The following is a 14,872-nucleotide window of genomic DNA, read 5'->3' as shown; positions in this document are numbered from 1 at the left end:
TGGGAATGGGGAGGGATTGCTGGGAATGCAGGGGAGAGGGATTGCTGGGAATGGGGAGGGATTCCCGGGAATCCAGGGGAGAGGGATTGCTGGGAATGGGGGAGAGGGATTGCTGGGAATGGGGAGGGATTGCTGGGAATGGGGCAGGGATTGCTGGGAATCACATGGGGAAGGGATTGCTGGGAATCCAGAGGAGAGGGATTGCTGGGAATCACATGGGGGAGGGATTCCTGGGAATGCAGAGGGAAGGGATTCCTGGGAATGGGGAGGGATTCCTGGGAATGCAGGGGAGAGGGATTCCTGGGAATCACATGGGGAAGGGATTGCTGGGAATGCAGAGGGGAGGGATTCCTGGGAATGGGGAGGGATTCCTGGCAATGTGGATGGGAGGGATTGCTGGGAATGGGGAGGGATTACTGGGAATGCAGGGGAGAGGGATTCCTGGGAATGGGGAGGGATTCCTGGGAATCCAGAGGGAAGGGATTCCTGGGAATCCAGGGGAGAGGGATTGCTGGGAATGGGGAGGGAATCCTGGGAATCCAGGGGAGAGGGAATCCTGGGAATGCAGAGGGAAGGGATTTCTGGGAATGGGGAGGGATTCCTGGGAATGGGGAGGGATTCCTGGGAATCCAGAGGGAAGGGATTCCTGGGAATCCAGGGGAGAGGGATTCCTGGGAATGGGGAGGGATTGCTGGGAATCCAGGGGAGAGGGATTCCTGGGAATGCAGAGGGGAGGGATTGCTGGGAATGGGGAGGGATTCCTGGGGATCCAGGGAGCGATTCCTGGGAATCCAGAGGGGAGGGATTGCTGGGAATCCAGAGGGGAGGGATTCCTGGGAATGCGGGGGAGGGATTCCTGGGAATGCAGTGGGGGGATTCCTGGGAATGCAAGGGAGGGATTCCTGGGGATCCAGGGAGGGATTCCTGGGAATCCAGAGGGGAGGGATTGCTAGGAATCCAGGGGAGAGGGATTCCTGGGAATGCAGGGAGGGATTGCTGGGAATGGGGAGGGATTGCTGGGAATACAGGGGGAAGGGATTCCTGGGAATCCAGAGGGGAGGGATTGCTGGGAATGGGGAAGGATTGCTGGGAATCCAGGGGAGAGGGATTGCTGGGAATGGGGAGGGATTCCTGGGGATCCAGGGGAGCGGGATTCCTGGGAATGCAGGGAGGGATTGCTGGGAATACAGGGGGAAGGGATTCCTGGGAATCCAGAGGGGAGGGATTGCTGGGAATGGGGAGGGATTCCTGGGAATGCAGGGGAGGGATTGCTGGGAATGGGGAGGGATTCCTGGGGATCCAGGGGAGAGGGATTCCTGGGAATGGGGAGGGATTCCCGGGAATCCGGAGGGATTCCTGGGAATCCAGAGGGGAGGGATTGCTGGGAATGGGGGAGGGATTGCTGGGAATGGGGAGGGATTGTTGGGAATCCAGGGGAGAGGGATTGCTGGGAATCCAGGGGAGGGATTCCTGGGAATGTGGGGGAGAGGGATTCCTGGGAATCCGGGGGAGAGATTCCTGAGAATGGGGAGGGATTCCTGGGAATCGGGAGGAGAGATCCCAGGAATCGGGAGGGGAAGGTATTCCCGGGAATCCAGAGAGGAAGGTGTTCCTGGGAATTGGGAGAGAAGGGATTCTCGGGAATCAGGAGGGGAGATCCTGGGAATCCAGAGGGGAAGCTATTCCTGGGAATGGGGAGGGGGAGATCCCGGGGAGAAATCCCAGGTTTCTGGGAATCCTATGGATAAATCCTGGGTTTTGGGGGGATTCCTTGGAAAATGCCCAATTTTGAGGGGGAATTTCTTTAAAAAATCCCAATTTTTGTGGGGGAATCCCTTGGAAAATTCCAAATTTTTGGAGGGAATTCTTTGGAAAATTCCAAATTTTTGGAGGGAATTCTTTGGAAAATTCCTGGGGTTTGGGGGGATTCCTTGGAACATTCCCAGGTTTGGGGGGATTCCTTGGATAAATCCCAATTTTGGGGGGAATTCCTTGGAGAAATTCTGGTTTTTGAGGAGATCCCGAGGAGAAATCCCGGGTGTGGGGGGGAATTCTTTGGATAATTCCCAATTTTTGGAGGGAATTCCTTTGAAAATTCCAAATTTTTGGAGGGAATTCTTTGGAAGATTCCCGGGTTTTGGGGGGATTCCTTGGAAAAATCCTGGGTTTGGGGGGGAATTCCTTGGATAATTCCCAAGTTTTGGAGGGAATTCCTTGGAAAATTCCCGGGTTTTGGGAGGATTCCTTGGATAAATCCCAGTTTTCTGGGAATCCCATGAATAAATCCCAATTTTCGGAGAGAATTCTTTGGAAAATTCCCGATTTTGAGGGGGAATTCCTTTAAAAAATCCCAATTTTGGGGGGGGAATTCCTTGGAAAATTCCCAGGTTTTTCAGGAGATTCCGTGGAGAAATCTTGGTTTTCTGGGAACCCCATGAAAAAATGCTGATTTTTGGAGGAATTCCTTGGAGAATTCCCAGGTTTTGGGAGGAATTCTTTGGAAAATTCCCAATTTTTGAGGAGATCCCTTGGAGAAATCCTGGTTTTCTGGGGAATTCCTTGGAAAATTCCTGATTTTCTTGAGAATCCCTTGGATAAATCCCATTTTTTGGAGGAATTCCTTGGAAAAATCCCAATTTCTTGGGAATTCCTTGGATCATTCCTGGTTTTCTTGGGGAATCCCCAGGATAAATCCCAGTTTTTTGAGGAATCTCCTGGATAAATCCCGAATTTCTTGGGGAATCCCTCACCTTGATCCTGATTTTCTTGGCAATTCCTTGGATCAATCCCAATTTTTGGAGGAATTGCTTGGAAAAATCCTGATTTTCTTGGGAGATTCCTTGGATCATTCCTGATTTTCTTGGGAATCCCTTGGAGAAATCCCATTTTCTTGGGAATTTCTTGCCCAGATCCCAATTTTCCTGAGAATCCCCTGGATAAATCCCGATTTTTGGGGGAATTCCTTGGGCAAATCCTGATTTTCTGGGAATCCCTCACCTCGATCCCACGCTCCTGGGAATCCCCTGGATAAATCCCATTTTCCTGGGAATCCCTTGCCCAGATCCCAATTTTCTTGGGGAATCTCCTGGATAAATCCCATTTTTCTGAGGAATCCCTCACCTCGATCCCATTTTCCTGGGGATCCCTCCCCTTGCTCTGCTCTCCGGGGATCCCGGCCCATTCCCTCTCTCCCATTCCCATTCCCATTCCCATTCCCATTCCCATTCTCTCTCTCCCATTCCCATTCTCATTCCCACATTCCCATTTCCTCCCTCCATGACTCCCATTCCCACTCCCATTCCCTCTCTCCATGGTTCCCATTCCCATTCCCACTCTCCCATCCCCTCTCTCCCATTCCCACATTCCCATTCCCTCTCTCCATTCCCATTCCCACATTCCTGCTCCCATTCCCCTCTCTCCATGGCTCCCAATTCCCTTTCTCCCATTCCCATTCCCATTCCCCCATTCCCATTCCCACTCTCCCATTCCCATGGCTCCCATTCCCATTCCCACTCTCCCACTCCCATTCCCACTCTCCATGGCTCCCATTCCCTCTCTCCCATTCCCATTCCCTCCCTCCATGGCTCCTATTCCCATTCCCATGCCTCCCATTCCCGTTCCCATTCCCTGTTTCTATGGTTCCCATTCCCATTCCCACTCTCCCATTCCCTCTCTCCATGGCTCCCATTCCCATTCCCACTCTCCCATTCCCATTCCCACGTTCCTATTCCCATTCCCACTCTCCCATTCCCATTCCCACTCTCCCATTCCCATTCCCACTCTCCGTGGCTCCCATTCCCATTCCCTTTCCCACTCTCCCATTCCCATGGTTCCCATTCCCATTCCCTCTCTCCCATTCCCATTCACTCCCTCCATGCCTCCCATTCCCATTCCCATGGCTCCCATTCCCATTCCCTGTCTCCATGGCTCCCATTCCCACGGCTCCCATTCCCACTGTCCTATTCCCATGGCTCCCATTCCCATTCCTATTCCCACTCTCCATGGCTCCCATTCCCATGGTTCCCATGGTTCCCATTCCCTCTCTCCCATTCCCACTCTCCCATTCCCGTCATTCCCATTCACATTCCCACTCCCACTCTCCCCATTCCCATTCCCACTCTCCCATTCCCATTCCCTTTCTCCCATTCCCCCATTCCCACTCCCATTCCCTTTCTCCATTCCCATTCCAACTCCCCCATTCCCATTCCTTCTCTCCCATTCCCATTCCCACTCTCCATGGCTCCCATTCCCACTTTCCCATTCCCGTTCTCACTCCCATGCCCTCTCTCCCATTCCCATTCCCATTCCCACTCTCCCATTCCCATGGCTCCCATTCCCATTCCCACTCTCCCATTCCCATTCCCACCCCCACTCCCATCCCCACCCCCTCCCTCCATCGCTCCCATTCCCACTCCTCCATTCCCATTCCCCTTTTCCATTCCCATTCCCACTCTCCCATTCCCATTCCCTGTCTCCATGGCTCCCATTCCCACTGTCCCATTCCCACTCTCCCATTCTCTCTCTCCCATTCCCATTCCCGTTCCCATTCTCCCATTCCCACTCTCCCACGGTTCCCACTCTCCCATTCCCATTCCCACTCTCCCATCCCCATTCCCAGTCTCCATGGCTCCCATTCCCACTGTCCCATTCCCTCTCTCCCATTCCCATTCCCTTTCTCCCATTCCCACTCTTCCATTCCCACTCTCCCATTCCCATTCCCATTCCCAGTCTCCATGGCTCCCATTCCCACTGTCCCATTCCCATTCCCTCTCTCCCATTCCCTCTCTCCCATTCCCACTCTCCCATCCCCATTCCCACTCTCCCGTTCCCTCTCTCCCATCCCCATTCCCAGTCTCCATGGCTCCCATTCCCATTCTCCCAATCCCCATTCCCATTCCCCATGGCTCCCATTCCCACTCTCCCATTCCCTCTCTCCCATCCCCATTCCCATTCCCCCTGGCTCCCATTCCCACTCTCCCATTCCCACTCTCCCATTCCCCATGGCTCCCATTCCCACTCTCCCATTCCCTCTCTCCCATCCGCATTCCCAGTCTCCATGCCCCCATTCCCACTCTCCCATTCCCACTCTTCCATGGTTCCCACTCTCCCATTCCCACTCTCCCAATCCCCATTCCCATTCCCCATGGCTCCCATTCCCACTCTCCCATTCCCTCTCTCCCATTCCCACTCTCCCATTCCCATTCCCAGTCTCCATGGCTCCCATTCCCACTCTCCCATTCCCATTCCCACTCTCCCGTTCCCACTCTCCCGTTCCCACTCTCCCATTCCCACTCTCCCATTCCCTCTCTCCCATTCCCTCTCTCCCATCCCCATTCCCATTCCCTCTCTCCCATTCCCTCTCTCCCATTCCCACTCTCCCATTCCCATTCCCACTCTCCCGTTCCCTCTCTCCCATCCCCATTCCCAGTCTCCATGGCTCCCATTCCCACTCTCCCAATCCCCATTCCCATTCCCCATGGCTCCCATTCCCACTCTCCCATTCCCTCTCTCCCATTCCCTCTCTCCCATTCCCATTCCCATTCTCCATGGCTCCCATTCCCACTCTCCCATTCCCACTGTCCCATTCCCATTCCCACTCTCCCATTCCCACTCTCCCATTCCCTCTCTCCCATCGCCATTCCCAGTCTCCCTGGCTCCCATTCCCACTCTCCCATTCCCTCTCTCCCATCCCCATTCCCATTCCCCCTGGCTCCCATTCCCACTCTCCCATTCCGTGTCTCCCCCAGGCGTTCCTGGAGACGAGCCGCAGCGGGGCCGAGGCGCTGCTGCGCTTCCACGGCTGCTTCCCGATGTTCCTGGGCGGGAAGCGGCTCCGCCTGCAGCCGCAGCCGCAGCTCCGCTCGCTGCGGGACCCGGTGAGGGCAGCCCGGGAACGCCGCGGGAATGCCGGGAATGCCGCGGGAATTCTGGGAATGCCGGGAGTGCCACGGGAATTCTGGGAATGTCGGGAGTGCCTCGGGAATGCTGGGAACGCCGCGGGAATTCTGGGAATGCCGCGGGAATTCTGGGAATGCTGGGAGTGCCTCGGGAATGCTGGGAACGCCGCGGGAATTCTGGGAATGCCGGGAGTGCCACGGGAATTCTGGGAATGTCGGGAGTGCCTCGGGAATGCTGGGAACGCCGCAGGAATTCTGGGAATGCCGCGGGAATTCTGGGAATGCTGGGAGTGCCTCGGGAATGCCAGGAGTGCCTCGGGAATTCTGGGAATGCCGGGAATGCCTTGGGAATGCTGGGAGTGCCTCGGGAATGGGGAGGTCCGGGAATGTCTTGGGAGTGGGGAATTCCGGGAATGAGGAGATCTGGGAATGCCTTGGGAATGCCGGGAATGGCTTGGGAATTCTGGGAGTGCCTTGGGAATGGGGAGATCTGGGAATGCCTTGGGAATTCCAGGAATGCCTCGGGAATTCTGGGAATGCCTTGGGAATGGGGAAATCCGGGAATCCTTTGGGAGTGGGGAGATCTGGGAATCCTTTGGGAATTGCCAGGAATCCCTTGGGAATGGGGAATTCCAGGAATGCCTTGGGAATGGGGAAATCTGGGAATCCTTTGGGAGTGGGGAAATCCAGGAATTCCGTGGAATGGGGAGATCCGGGAATGCCTTGGGAATGGGAAATCTGGGAATCCTTTGGGAGTGGGGAGATCTGGGAATGCCTTGGGAGTGGGGAAATTTGGGAATTCCTTGGGAATGGGGAAATCCTCAATTGCCATTTCAGCACTCAGCAGCTGCAATTCCTTGGGAGTGGGGAGATCTGGGAATGCCTTGGGAATGGGGAATTCCCGGAATGCCTTGGGAATGGGGAATTCCAGGAATTCCATGGGAATGGGGAATTCCAGGAATGCCTTGGGAATGGGGAAATCTGGGAATCCTTTGGGAGTGGGGAGATCTGGGAATTCCTTGGGAGTGGGGAGATCTGGGAATTCCATGGGAATGGGGAAATCTGGGAATGCCTTGGGAATGGGGAATTCCAGGAATCCCTTGGGAATTGGGAATTGCCAGGAATCCCTTGGGAATGGGGAATTCCAGGAATCCCTTGGGAATGGGGAATTGCCAGGAATCCTTTGGGAATGGGGAATTCCAGGAATTCCTTGGAAATGGGGAATTCCAGGAATCCCTTGGGAATGGGGAAATCCGGGAATGCCTTGGGAATGGGGAAATCCTCAATTGCCCTTTCAGCACTCAGCGGCTGCAATTCCAGCTGCAATCCAGCTTATTCCTCATTAAAGGAAGGGATTTTCACCTCCCTGCTTAAGGACCCCTTAACGCTGATCGTTAATTATCGCTCGCGTTCGTTAGCGACGCGATTCATCGTTAATTAACCTTCGGCCCCTCCGAGGCTGCAATTCCAGCTGCAATCCCGTTTTTCTCCCGTTGCAGGAGGCCGTTTTCACCTCCCTCATTAAGGATTCCGATCCCAAGGTGAGCTGCGGTGCCGCATTCCCGGGAATTCTCCCCGCCGCAACTTTGGGAACGAGCGGCCAAAGCGGCGGGATCCCCTTGGAATTCCTGGCAATTCCAGCTGCTCCCTGCCCACGTCCACACCCAAAATCCCACCTGGCTCCCGGGGCAATTCCGGGAATCTCCCGCTGCCCTTGGATCCCTCTGGAATTCCGGGCTATTTTCCAGCGTTTTCCTGATGTTCCCTGGGGCTTTTCTCCCTAAAAAAAGCTGTTAAAGAATCCCGGGAATGGGGGATTGGGCTCTGTTCCCATTCAAAATTCCCATCTTGGGTGTGGATAGATCCTATTTTTCCCCCTTTTTCCCCTTTTTCCCTTTCTCTTTTCCCATTCTTTCCCTCTTTTTTCCCCCCTTTCTTCCCTCCCTGTTCTCCTTCCATTCCCTTCTCCCTTTTTCCCATTTTTCCCCCTTTTTCCCCCTTTTCCCCCTTTTTCCCCCTTTTTCCCCCTTTTTCCCCCTTTTTCCCCCTTTTTCCCCCTTTTTCCCCCTTTTCCCCCCTTCCCCCTTTTTCCCCTTTTTTTCTCCCCTTTTCCCCCTTCTTTCCCATTTTCCCCCTCTTTTTCCCCCCCATTTTCCTCCTTCCCCCTTTTTTTCCCTTTTCCCCCTTTCCCCCCTTTTTTCCCTCTTTTTCCCCCCTTTTTCCCCCTTTTTTTCCCTTTTCCCCCTTTTTTTCCTTTTTCCCCCTTCTTTCCCCCTGTTTCCCCCTATTTCCCCGTTTCTCCCTTTTCCCCCATTTTCCCCCTTTTCTTCCTTTTCTTCCCCTTTTTTCCCCCTTTTGTCCCTTTCTCCTCCTTTTTCCTCCCCTTCTTTCCTCCTTTTTTTTCTCCCTTTTTACCCCCTTCTCTCCCATTTTACCCCCTTTTTTTCCCCCTTTTTGCCCTCTTCTTGCCCCCTTTCCCCCCCCCTTTTTTCCCCCTTTTCCCCCTTGTTTTTCCCCTTTTCTTCCCCTTTTCTTCCCCTTTTTTTCCCCTTTTCTTCCCCTTTTTCCCCCTTTTATCCCCTCTTTTCCCCCCCTTTTTTCCCCTCTTTTTCCCCTCTTTTCCCCCCCTTTTTTCCCTCTTCCCCCCCTTTTTCCCCCCATTTTTTCCCTCTTTTTCCCCCTTTTTTCCCTCTTCCCCCCCCCCTTTTTTCCCCTCTTTTCCCCCCTTTTTTCCCTCTTTTCCCCCCTTTTTCCCCCCCCTTCTTCCCCCCCTTTTTCCCCCCTTTTTCCCCCCATTTTTTCCCTCTTTTTCCCCCCTTTTTTCTCTCTTCCCCCCCCTTTTTTCCCCCCCTTTTCCCCCTTGTTTTTCCCCTTTTCTTCCCCTTTTCTTCCCCTTTTTTTCCCCTTTTCTTCCCCTTTTTTCCCCCTTTTATCCCCTCTTTTCCCCCCCTTTTTTCCCCTCTTTTCCCCCCCTTTTTTCCCCCCCTTTTTTCCCCCCTTTTTCCCCCCTTTTTTCCCTCTTTTTTTCCCCTTTTTTCCCTCTTTTCCCCCCTTTTTTCCCTCTTTTTCCCCCCTTTTTTCCCTCTTCCCCCCCTTTTTTCCCCCCTTTTTCCCCCTTTATCCCCTTTTTTCCCCATTTATCCCCCCTTTTTCCCCCTTTTATCCCCCTTTATCCCCATTTTCCCCCCCTTTTCCCCCTTTTATCCCCCTTTCCCCTCCCGATCCCGGCTGTTCCCGTTGCAGGTGGACACGGCGAGCATCCGGCAGCACTTTGTGCACCTGGGCAACCTCCCGGCCGGGGGCTACCGGGAGCTGGAGGTTCTGTGCGTGGGGCTGCGCTTCGGCAAAGTGGATCACTACATGGTGCTGCGCCGGCACCACCGGGTACGGCCCGCGCCCCACCGCCGGGAGCCATGGAGTTCTGCCTTAAATCCGGGCAGTTCCGCCTTAAATCCGTGGAGTTCTGCCTGGGATCCGGGCAGTTCCACCTTAAATCTGGGAAATTCTGGCTGGGATCCGGGCAGTTCCGCCTTAAATCCATGGAGTTCTGCCTGGGATCCGGGCAGTTCCACCTTAAATCCATGGAGTTCTGGCTGGGATCCGGGCAGTTCCACCTTAAATCCATGGAGTTCTGCCTGGGATCCGGGCAGTTCCACCTTAAATCCATGGAGTTCTGACTGGGATCTGGGCAGTTCCGCCTTAAATCCGTGGAGTTCTGGCTGGGATCCGGGCCGTTCCACCTTAAATCTGGGAAATTCTGGCTGGGATCCGGGCAGTTCCGCCTTAAATCCGGGCAATTCCACCTGGGATCCAGGCAATTCCACCTTAAATCCGTGGAGTTCTGCCTGGGATCCGGGCAGTTCCACCTTAAATCCGGGCAATTCCGGCTGGGATCCAGGCAATTCTGCCTTAAATCCATGGAGTTCTACCTTAAATCTGTGCGATTCCAGCTGGGATCCATGGAGTTCTGGCTGGGATCCGGGCAGTTCCGCCTTAAATCCATGGAGTTCTGCCTGGGATCCGGGCAGTTCCGCCTTAAATCCATGGAGTTCTGGCTGGGATCTGGGCAGTTCCGCCTTAAATCCATGGAGTTCTGGCTGGGATCCAGGCAGTTCCACCTTAAATCCGGGCAATTCCACCTGGGATCCGGGCAGTTCCACCTTAAATCCGTGGAGTTCTGCCTGGGATCCGGGCAGTTCCACCTTAAATCCGTGGAGTTCTGCCTGGGATCCGGGCAGTTCCACCTTAAATCTGTGGAGTTCTGCCTGGGATCCGGGCAGTTCCACCTTAAATCCGTGGAGTTCTGGCTGGGATCCAGGCAGTTCCACCTTAAATCCATGGAGTTCTGCCTGGGATCCGGGCAGTTCCACCTTAAATCCATGAAGTTCTGGCTGGGATCCGGGCAATTCCACCTTAAATCCATGGAGTTCTGCCTGGGATCCAGGCAGTTCCACCTTAAATCTGTGGAGTTCTGCCTGGGATCTGGGCAGTTCCGCCTTAAATCCATGGAGTTCTGGCTGGGATCCAGGCAGTTCCGCCTTAAATCCATGGAGTTCTGCCTGGGATCCGGGCAGTTCCACCTTAAATCCGTGGAGTTCTGCCTGGGATGTGGGCAGTTCCACCTTAAATCCATGGAGTTCTGGCTGGGATCTGGGCAGTTCCGCCTTAAATCCATGGAGTTCTGCCTGGGATCTGGGCAGTTCCGCCTTAAATCCATGGAGTTCTGGCTGGGATCTGGGCAGTTCCGCCTTAAATCCATGGAGTTCTGTCTGGGATCCGGGCAGTTCCACCTTAAATCCATGGAGTTCTGGCTGGGATCCGGGCAGTTCCACCTTAAATCTGTGGAGTTCTGGCTGGGATCCAGGCAGTTCCACCTTAAATCCATGGAGTTCTGGCTGGGATCCGGGCAGTTCCGCCTTAAATCCATGGAGTTCTGTCTGGGATCCGGGCAATTCCACCTTAAATCCATGGAGTTCTGGCTGGGATCCGGGCAGTTCCACCTTAAATCCGGGCAATTCCTCCTGGGATCCGGGCAGTTCCACCTTAAATCCATGGAGTTCTGCCTGGGATCCAGGCAGTTCCACCTTAAATCCATGGTGTTCTGCCTGGGATCTGGGCAGTTCCGCCTTAAATCCGTGGAGTTCTGCCTGGGATCCGGGCAGTTCCGCCTTAAATCCATGGAGTTCTGCCTGGGATCCAGGCAGTTCTACCTTAAATCCATGGAGTTCTGCCTGGGATCCAGGCAGTTCCACCTTAAATCCATGGAGTTCTGGCTGGGATCCGGGCAGTTCCACCTTAAATCCGGAAAATTCCGGCTGGGATCCAGGCAATTCTGCCTTAAATCCATGGAGTTCTACCTTAAATCTGTGCGATTCCAGCTGGGATCCATGGAGTTCCGCCTGGGATCTGGGCAGTTCCGCCTTAAATCCATGGAGTTCTGGCTGGGATCCGGGCAGTTCCACCTTAAATCCATGGAGTTCTGCCTGGGATCCGGGCAGTTCCACCTTAAATCCATGGAGTTCTGGCTGGGATCTGGGCAATTCCGCCTTAAATCCATGGAGTTATGCCTGGGATCTGGGCAGTTCTGCCTTAAATCCATGGAGTTCTGGCTGGGATCTGGGCAGTTCCGCCTTAAATCCATGGAGTTCTGGCTGGGATCCGGGCAGTTCCACCTTAAATCCATGGAGTTCTGGCTGGGATCCGGGCAGTTCCACCTTAAATCCATGGAGTTCTGCCTGGGATCCGGGCAGTTCCACCTTAAATCCATGGAGTTCTGGCTGGGATCTGGGCAGTTCCACCTTAAATCTGTGGAGTTCTGCCTGGGATCCATGGAATTCCACCTTAAATCTGGGCAATTCCACCTTAAATCCGGGCAATTCCGGCTGGGATCCGTGCAATTCTACCTTAAATCCATGGAGTTCTACCTTAAATCTGTGCAGTTCCGGCTGGGATCCATGGAATTCCACCTTAAATCTGGGCAATTCCAGCTGGGATCCATGGAATTCCACCTTAAATCCGGGCAATTCTGGCTGGGATCCATGGAATTCCAGCTGGGGTCCATGGAGTTCTGCCTGGGATCCGGGCAGTTCCACCTTAAATCCATGGTGTTCTGGCTGGGATCCGGGCAGTTCCACCTTAAATCCATGGAGTTCTGCCTGGGATCCGGGCAGTTCCACCTTAAATCCATGGAGTTCTGGCTGGGATCTGGGCAATTCCGCCTTAAATCCGTGGAGTTCTGGCTGGGATCTGGGCAGTTCCACCTTAAATCCGTGGAGTTCTGGCTGGGATCCAGGCAGTTCCACCTTAAATCCGGGCAATTCCACCTGGGATCCAGGCAATTCCACCTTAAATCCGTGGAGTTCTGCCTGGGATCCGGGCAGTTCCACCTTAAATCTATGGAGTTTCGCCTGGGATCCGGGCAGTTCCACCTTAAATCCGTGGAGTTCTGGCTGGGATCTGGGCAGTTCCGCCTTAAATCCATGGAGTTCTGGCTGGGATCCGGGCAGTTCCGCCTTAAATCCATGGAGTTCCGCCTGGGATCCGGGCAGTTCCGCCTTAAATCCATGGAGTTCTGGCTGGGATCTGGGCAGTTCCGCCTTAAATCCGTGGAGTTCTGCCTGGGATCCGGGCCGTTCCACCTTAAATCTGGGAAATTCTGGCTGGGATCCGGGCAGTTCCGCCTTAAATCCGGGCAATTCCGGCTGGGATCCAGGCAATTCCACCTTAAATCCGTGGAGTTCTGCCTGGGATCCGGGCAGTTCCACCTTAAATCCATGGAGTTCTGGCTGGGATCCGGGCAGTTCCGCCTTAAATCCATGGAGTTCTGCCTGGGATCCAGGCAGTTCCACCTTAAATCCGGGCAATTCCACCTGGGATCCGGGCAATTCCACCTTAAATCCATGGAGTTCTGCCTGGGATCCGGGCAGTTCCACCTTAAATCTGTGGAGTTCTGCCTGGGATCCGGGCAGTTCCACCTTAAATCCGGGCAATTCCACCTGGGATCCGGGCAATTCCACCTTAAATCCATGGAGTTCTGGCTGGGATCTGGGCAGTTCCACCTTAAATCCGTGGAGTTCTGCCTGGGATCCGGGCAGTTCCACCTTAAATCCATGGAGTTCTGCCTGGGATCCGGGCAGTTCCACCTTAAATCCATGGAGTTCTGGCTGGGATCTGGGCAGTTCCACCTTAAATCTGTGGAGTTCTGCCTGGGATCCATGGAATTCCACCTTAAATCTGGGCAATTCCACCTTAAATCCGGGCAATTCCGGCTGGGATCCGTGCAATTCTACCTTAAATCCATGGAGTTCTACCTTAAATCTGTGCAGTTCCGGCTGGGATCCATGGAATTCCACCTTAAATCTGGGCAATTCCAGCTGGGATCCATGGAATTCCACCTTAAATCCGGGCAATTCTGGCTGGGATCCATGGAATTCCAGCTGGGGTCCATGGAGTTCTGCCTGGGATCCGGGCAGTTCCACCTTAAATCCATGGTGTTCTGGCTGGGATCCGGGCAGTTCCACCTTAAATCCATGGAGTTCTGCCTGGGATCCGGGCAGTTCCACCTTAAATCCATGGAGTTCTGGCTGGGATCTGGGCAATTCCGCCTTAAATCCGTGGAGTTCTGGCTGGGATCTGGGCAGTTCCACCTTAAATCCGTGGAGTTCTGGCTGGGATCCAGGCAGTTCCACCTTAAATCCGGGCAATTCCACCTGGGATCCAGGCAATTCCACCTTAAATCCGTGGAGTTCTGCCTGGGATCCGGGCAGTTCCACCTTAAATCTATGGAGTTTCGCCTGGGATCCGGGCAGTTCCACCTTAAATCCGTGGAGTTCTGGCTGGGATCTGGGCAGTTCCGCCTTAAATCCATGGAGTTCTGGCTGGGATCCGGGCAGTTCCGCCTTAAATCCATGGAGTTCCGCCTGGGATCCGGGCAGTTCCGCCTTAAATCCATGGAGTTCTGGCTGGGATCTGGGCAGTTCCGCCTTAAATCCGTGGAGTTCTGCCTGGGATCCGGGCCGTTCCACCTTAAATCTGGGAAATTCTGGCTGGGATCCGGGCAGTTCCGCCTTAAATCCGGGCAATTCCGGCTGGGATCCAGGCAATTCCACCTTAAATCCGTGGAGTTCTGCCTGGGATCCGGGCAGTTCCACCTTAAATCCATGGAGTTCTGGCTGGGATCCGGGCAGTTCCGCCTTAAATCCATGGAGTTCTGCCTGGGATCCAGGCAGTTCCACCTTAAATCCGGGCAATTCCACCTGGGATCCGGGCAATTCCACCTTAAATCCATGGAGTTCTGCCTGGGATCCGGGCAGTTCCACCTTAAATCTGTGGAGTTCTGCCTGGGATCCGGGCAGTTCCACCTTAAATCCGGGCAATTCCACCTGGGATCCGGGCAATTCCACCTTAAATCCATGGAGTTCTGGCTGGGATCTGGGCAGTTCCACCTTAAATCCGTGGAGTTCTGCCTGGGATCCGGGCAGTTCCACCTTAAATCCATGGAGTTCTGCCTGGGATCCGGGCAGTTCCACCTTAAATCCATGGAGTTCTGGCTGGGATCCGAGCAGTTCCACCTTAAATCCATGGAGTTCTGGCTGGGATCCGGGCAGTTCCACCTTAAATCCATGGAGTTCTGCCTGGGATCTGGGCAATTCCGCCTTAAATCCGTGGAGTTCTGCCTGGGATCCAGGCAGTTCCGCCTTAAATCCGTGGAGTTCTGGCTGGGATCCGGGCAGTTCCGCCTTAAATCCATGGAGTTCTGGCTGGGATCCGGGCAGTTCCACCTTAAATCCGGGCAATTCCACCTGGGATCCGGGCAGTTCCACCTTAAATCCATGGAGTTCTGGCTGGGATCTGGGCAGTTCCACCTTAAATCCATGGAGTTCTGGCTGGGATCCAGGCAGTTCCACCTTAAATCCATGGAGTTCTGGCTGGGATCTGGGCAGTTCCGCCTTAAATCCGTGGAGTTCTGGCTGGGA

The 14,872-nt window shown here is 54.3% G+C and overlaps 1 protein-coding gene across 2 annotated transcripts in view; it reads left to right on the top strand.

Annotated features, from left to right (window-relative positions):
• Positions 1-14,872, top strand: part of ZNF638 (zinc finger protein 638) — a 91,969-nt gene that overhangs the window by 52,682 nt on the left and 24,415 nt on the right. For both annotated transcript variants that reach the window (XM_069014832.1, XM_069014831.1), the window contains 3 exons: positions 5,748-5,876; positions 7,397-7,438; positions 9,141-9,281. In XM_069014832.1, coding sequence (XP_068870933.1) covers positions 5,748-5,876; positions 7,397-7,438; positions 9,141-9,281 — 312 coding nt within the window. The remainder of the gene's footprint in view (positions 1-5,747; positions 5,877-7,396; positions 7,439-9,140; positions 9,282-14,872) is intronic.

The sequence above is a fragment of the Aphelocoma coerulescens genome, chromosome 4 (genome assembly GCF_041296385.1).
Source record: "Aphelocoma coerulescens isolate FSJ_1873_10779 chromosome 4, UR_Acoe_1.0, whole genome shotgun sequence".
Taxonomy (NCBI): Eukaryota; Metazoa; Chordata; class Aves; order Passeriformes; family Corvidae; genus Aphelocoma; species Aphelocoma coerulescens.
The sequence above is the reverse complement of the archived record's forward strand: the minus strand, read 5'-3'. Positions and strand labels throughout refer to the sequence as shown.